A 6200-nucleotide genomic window follows, 5' to 3' on the forward strand; every position below is an offset into this window, starting at 1 on the left:
ATTTAATATGAAGTCAATTAGAAAATAAACATGTAATTAATCTCATCTTATCCTTAATAGGCCTTATGGATGGACGCGATACCACTATAAAATTGACTGATTGACTTTAAGAGAATCTCATATTTATAAAAAATACATCACCATTATATTATCTAAATTCCATAATTAAAAGAATAATAACAAAATATAAATTTTTTAATAATACGTTATAACATAATTTGTAAGAGATTATAAACTTTCAGTAGTATCATGTATAGTCGCATATAGTAACAAAATATTTTTTTATCGTATAATTACACAACAATCAATGGTAATAAAATACAAATTCTTTGTGATATTTTATATAAATATAAAGTAATATTCTGAACCACTGGTAATTTTTAATAGTAAAATTATTAATAATTATAAAATTATGGTAATATTTAGTAGTATAAGTGGTAACGTGTTGTTGACTATTAATTTGGTTATATACATGAAAAAAAAATGGATTATTTTATTATGATGATAAATAATCATATACTTATAATAGCAAAATTGGTGTAAACTATATAATCACAGTAATATGAAATAGTATAATATATAAATATGGTACATACTATTGATAATTAAGTTCTATATACAAACATAAACCAACCGATTTTAATGTGAAAGAATTAAATATATATTTAGTAATTAGATCAAAATAACTATGTTTATTTGAGAATAATTAGATCATATGTATTTATATAATTTTTAATAAACCAATTAATTTCGGTTTATTTGATAATTAAAAAAAAAGGATAAAGAATTGTTTGCATTTTTTGAGAAAGGTAGTCAAATGCATTTAATTTTTATTTAATTCAAATTAGAAAAATTAATTAATTTAAATCAAATATAGACTTCCGCTAATAAAGGTCGAAACGGAACGTTTTGACGTGTTGGCCACAAATTTCTGGTACAGGACTTTCATCTTCTCCGCAAAAATTTACGCACACTCCACAATACCAGAATCGGCCATCAACGAACGAACGCAACCAAAAATTACACACACACAGATTCTCAATTTTTGGCATCAATGGCGACAAACAGGCCCCAACAACAGCAACAGCAGGACCAGCAAAAGAGCAAGCCGGAAAAGAGAAAGCCAATTTTCATAAAGGTCGATCAGCTAAAGCCTGGAACCAACGGCCATACCCTCACCGTCAAGGTCGTAAGCCAGAACGTTGTCCTCCAAAAGGGCCGGGCAGCTTCTCCTCATCTCCGTCAAACGCGCATCGCTGAATGCCTTGTCGGTGACGAGACTGGCACCATTCTCTTCACCGCTCGCAACGATCAAGGTCAATTAATTCCCTATTATTTATCTTTTAATTATCTGAGTGCCTTTTGCTGTTTGTGGTTAGCATTTGCTTGGCTGATCTATGAGTTCTATTTAGAGGAAATTCATAATTTACCTATTTATCTGGAACATACATATGTTATGATTTTAACTCTTGAGATATGTTCTGTGTTAATGATCGTTTGTAGCAATTTTCCAAGTTTGGTGGTCTGATTCCAGTTAAACAACCTTTTTTTGGATGAAAGAAGTTTGATTTATAGGATCTTTCATTAAGATTAGAGATATCCTGGTCTCTGCAAAATTGAAAACCAAGTTTATGTTTGCAACAAAATGAACAAGAAAGGATCAATTGATTCATAAATGAATTGAGCTAAGGAATTTAGTCGCAAAAGAATTTTCATGTTTTAGATATATTATGATATTTGGTCAATGAATTGGTTGATTTTTAAGGATATTTGGTCAATGCTGCAGTTTTGAATGATGATTCTCAAATAAAAAATTGGATGTACAAAGGAATTACACACTTTTTTGCAGAAGGGTTTCCTTCCCAGTATTGCTATAAACAGATTTATTAGATTTGATTGATCTCATTGTTCGGGTAAAGGTTCTTAATGATGGTGATGGTGATGATTGGGTGTTATTTAATCTGGGTGCAGTGGAATCAATGAATCCAGGGAACACTGTAAATCTTCGAAATGCAAAAATCGATATGTTCAAGGGATCGATGAGGCTTGCTGTTGACAAATGGGGTCGGATTGAGGATACCGAACCTGCTAATTTTATAGTTAAAGAAGATAACAATCTTTCATTGGTGGAGTATGAGTTGGTCAATGTTGGTGAAGAATGAATTGAATGATTTTGATCCAACCAAGATCATGTTGAGAGTGAATATGAAGTTCTTATTTTTCTTATCCCTTACTCTGTTGTTCACAAGGGCTGTGTTTGGCGATTGGTTTATCTTCCATTTTAATTAGTTCTAGTAGTGAGTGTAATAGTTTAAATCTTTTAAGAACATTGCAAATATATTTTTTCTTGTGAATAATTTTCATTCAGGTTTTAAGTTATCATAAGTTCCAATAATATGTAAACAAAGAATTTCAAATCTTGATAGGTTGTTTATATAGAGCAATGATTCAAACAGCAACAGATAGCCAAGTGTCGGTGCTTCTCTTCGATTTTATATGAGATTGTAGATTCAAATCAAATTATACACTTCATTTGTCTTTGTCATAAAGTTGTATTATACTTATTATTGTTATAAAGTTATATTATAATTAGTATATATGTTTTAACTTACTAATAAAACCTATAAATTTTTGCTCCAATTTTCACTTAATTCTACAAAATTTCTTTTGAGACTTTGTTAATTTCATCTTAAATTTCTAAAAGAAATGTACAAATTCTTATTTTTCCCACAAAGGAAAAAATGTTTTTTTTTTAGAGAAGCTTGGGGCAGTACAAGATTCTTCCAACTAGATTGCAGCTCAAACTAATGAAGTTAAAACTCCATGGAATTCATGTTCTGGTTGATGGCACTCCATGGATAATCAGTTTTAGTGATTATCACATGAAGATCATAAGCCAATACATATAAAGATAGTCCCTAACTCGAATCAAGAAACATATACACGAACAAGTACCAGGATTTGTTCAATAACCAGCAACACAGAATGTTTCTGAACGAATGAAACATTTTGTGATGGTGAAGTTCTTTTAATTTGGGTAGCATAGCAAGCTAAAAACCCAATTTTATCTTTTTTATTTACCAAAAAAGGAAACATAATAAATTAACAGCAATCTAAGTTCATTAAGGATCTACTCCTAGTTTTCTGCAAAACAATCTTTGAGTTACCTTTCCTCTAGAAGAAAAATGCCTCAAGCAAAGTCTTACAAAGTCCTTTGAATGAACTGGAATACATAACCAACGTACTGATCCCAATGAAACAATCATCCATCTACAACAGAAGAGAAAGGAAAGTACATCATACAAAGTTTTTCCACGCTGTCATGATTGTAAGCAAAATCTTTTATAAAAAGAACAATCATAACCAAAATCAAAAGAACAATATTAACATCATATAAAATTTTTATCATAAGACTCTGTCTACTTAGATTCTAACTTCAGTATCCTACTCCTATGCCGTAGTTTCACCAGAAAAATATTAAGATTAAAAGGAAAACATTAAAGAATCATACGCAATGAGACAGAGGCAACTTGGTTTTGCAATAGCAACGATGCAATCACCTATCCTAACCTCTTCGTAAATATTTCTCAAAGTGCCCCCAAATGCATATATAAGATAGATGGACTTACAATAACTAAGGCAAATGCATTTTCAAGGGGGAAAAAAGCTCAAGAAAGAATAAAAGAATCCACAAGTATAACCAACTAATTTATTTTCTAAGAAGATGACTGGAAATAATATATAAACTATCAATTAGGACTTGGAAGAAACTCTCTCCCCCCACCAATTTCCCCACTGACAACACTTTCAGCTAGAAGCAAATCCAAGATGGGGAATCTTACATGACAGAAGCATTAAGTAGAGGGTGAATCCATTGGACACCATATAAGCATTTGAATAAAGAAATATGCTGATAATTATCATTTCATTATCTTCTTCATCATCATTATATCCTGTTGAAAATGTCACTGAATAGCAAAACCATTCCAAAGGAACCCATTTTCAACTTGAGTTCTTGAGCACTAAGGTCCTAAACTGGACAAGAAAAATCTAAAGACCTAACAAAGTTTTATGTCACCACCTTGTCTTAGAGCCAATGCACAAACCTTTGCCCGAACTCTTCGAATTCATCATACATCATCATTGCAATCTGAGTGAATATAGCAAATCAGTATGATCCTTACAAAGTTTGACTTCATGAATATCAATGAAAGATGACTATATGTTCAAGCACAACTTGCACTTCCACAAAACATCGAAAACTTACAGCGGTTCTACTCATCATAAAGGAATAAATATTGGGGGTTTCACATGCACATGGATAAAACTTGTAATTAAAATTAAAAAAAAAAAAAAACTATCAAAGTTCACCAGCGATAATGGCTTTTTTTTAAGGAAGATAAGTAAACCCCATTCAGATTTCTTTGAATTTTGAACCTTTCTCCCCTTAAGACCTTCCCATTAGGTCTAGACAGTTCAACAAGGTGAAACAGCAGTATTAATTTTTTCCAAAAGAGCAAAAACAAACTGAAATCACTTCAGGCGATTCACTATAAAGTTCAACAAGATCTAGTATGTCACCCCTAAGTCCACCATATCAAAAGATACTGTTCAGCCTCTTATGTTTCTATCTTTATTCAGAACAATCTTCTCACCAAATCTACCAACTTGAAAACTCAGCAACACTTTCAGAAGTCGAAAACATAAACTAACCCAACTCACTCCACTCCATCTTTGTTGCTTGATCTTCATCTAGTCTTGTCTTGCCCTACAAAAGGAAAAAGAACATCCATTCTTTCACTGTATGCAAGACATAGAAGACATATTACCTAATTGACATTGAAAAACAGTTGGGATAAAAAAATGGCGTTGCATTTTTGGGCTCCTATTTTCCTCAGTCAATACCCAACCAAGGTCCAAAACACCATATGCAGGTAGACCAAACATCTAAATCTTAGAATTAGTATTGTCCACGCAACTATTTTCTCAAGTTAGCCTTACTCTGACTTAAGAGTAACACTCTACAAGAAACTTACAATTAAATGTGTAATTAAACACTGAAATAACATGGAAAATCAGTCTGGCTTGCTATTTCTAATATTTGGATTAAAACAGCCAATGTTTCCAAAGATCTAGACTCTCCACAACTATTGAATATAATTAAAACATAGCTTCAATATATGATTCCTAATTGTGTTTCTAGAGTTCCATGAGTTCATTTAGGAATTGCACAAAACAGTAAATGCTCCACATCGAAGAACACTAGGAAAAGTGTTCAAGCCCTTTAGCCCCAGCATTTATTCACCAATTTGAACTTTAAACTAAAGCCTCATGGCACTTACAGAAACTTCACTAAATCAAAGAAAAAATAAAATTAAACAACAAATAATACACAAAACTAAAGCCACTAAATGACAACCAAACCCGGTTGCAACAAGTTCAAACGATCTCCACACAAGGGAAATATAATTAAAGAAATATCACCAATTATTTCGAACAAACAAGACAAACCCACATCTACAAATCACATAATCAACATGTAAACATATCATAAATCACTAAAGTGTTGACCTTTAGCCGATAAACGAAGGATATATTGATACAAAAAATACGTCTATCACCGAAAAAAAAAAAAGAATCGTACAGCGAAGGGAGGCAAAGAGGTACCTTCATGGGTCCAACCGTAGGTTCTCCTAGATACGGAAAGCATCGACGTAAGCAATGCAGAGGCGGTAGCAGTGTGATGCGGCAGCATCGTTTCAACACAGCAGCTCATCTCCACAGGTGATCTTTAAAACAACAAAAAAAAAAAATTCAATGTATATATTAATAAATTATTCGCTTTACGAAGACTCCGATTTGTTTGAAAGAGGGGAAGAGAGAGTAATGGGGTGTGGATACAAATTACCTGAAAAGGCGATGAGAGAGTGGTTTTTGTTTGAAGACCCGAAACGGAGAGCAGGTGGGTTTGGGCATGGGTTTAGCTCCGCATGTGGGTCTTGCCGCTGCAGCGGCGGCTCGGGTGGCAGCGGAGCGGAAAACTGATCTGGCGGCGGACATGATCTGGTTCTTGATTTTTTGGTGGATATGAAACACAAGATTTACGAAGGGAAGGCCTTGTTCTTATTTTTTCGTTTTTCGAATTTTGAAGGGTCTTAGACTTGCAGGGTTTTTCGGGAAGGTGCCTGCACTACTTTTTG

At 33.0% G+C, this 6200-nt stretch overlaps 2 protein-coding genes across 12 annotated transcripts; one reads left to right on the forward strand and one right to left on the reverse strand.

Annotated features, from left to right (window-relative positions):
- Positions 1-902: 902 nt before the first annotated feature.
- Positions 903-2455, forward strand: LOC110817834 (uncharacterized protein At4g28440-like). 2 transcript variants are annotated; one of them, XM_022046548.2, is made up of 2 exons: positions 903-1316; positions 1990-2455. In XM_022046548.2, exons 1-2 carry the CDS (start codon positions 1055-1057, stop codon positions 2160-2162), a joined length of 435 nt encoding a protein of 144 aa, XP_021902240.2. In that variant the 5' UTR covers positions 903-1054; the 3' UTR covers positions 2163-2455. The 2 variants fall into 2 exon arrangements, with proteins under 2 accessions (XP_021902240.2, XP_021902239.2); XM_022046547.2 differs by having other exon boundaries at positions 908-1316; positions 1972-2455.
- A 337-nt stretch (positions 2456-2792) lies between these two features.
- LOC110817808 (protein NUCLEAR FUSION DEFECTIVE 6, mitochondrial-like) lies at positions 2793-6200 on the reverse strand. 10 transcript variants are annotated; one of them, XR_002540263.2, is made up of 5 exons: positions 5909-6200; positions 5668-5789; positions 4714-4768; positions 4082-4150; positions 2793-3270 (listed from the first exon to the last, which is right to left on the reverse strand). XR_002540263.2 is itself a non-coding variant. In XM_022046513.2 (4 exons), the coding sequence occupies exons 1-3, from the start codon at positions 6058-6060 to the stop codon at positions 4131-4133; spliced, it is 294 nt and encodes a 97-aa protein (XP_021902205.1). In that variant the 5' UTR covers positions 6061-6200; the 3' UTR covers positions 2793-3270; positions 4082-4130. The 10 variants fall into 10 exon arrangements, 6 of the variants coding, with proteins under 6 accessions (XP_021902205.1, XP_021902207.1, XP_021902209.1 ...); XR_015813115.1 differs by having other exon boundaries at positions 4656-4768; positions 5909-6199; XR_002540262.2 differs by lacking the exon at positions 4082-4150 and having other exon boundaries at positions 4656-4768; positions 5909-6199.

The sequence above is a fragment of the Carica papaya genome, chromosome 7 (genome assembly GCF_054855325.1).
Source record: "Carica papaya isolate Zhongbai chromosome 7, ASM5485532v1, whole genome shotgun sequence".
Lineage (NCBI taxonomy): Eukaryota > Viridiplantae > Streptophyta > Magnoliopsida > Brassicales > Caricaceae > Carica > Carica papaya.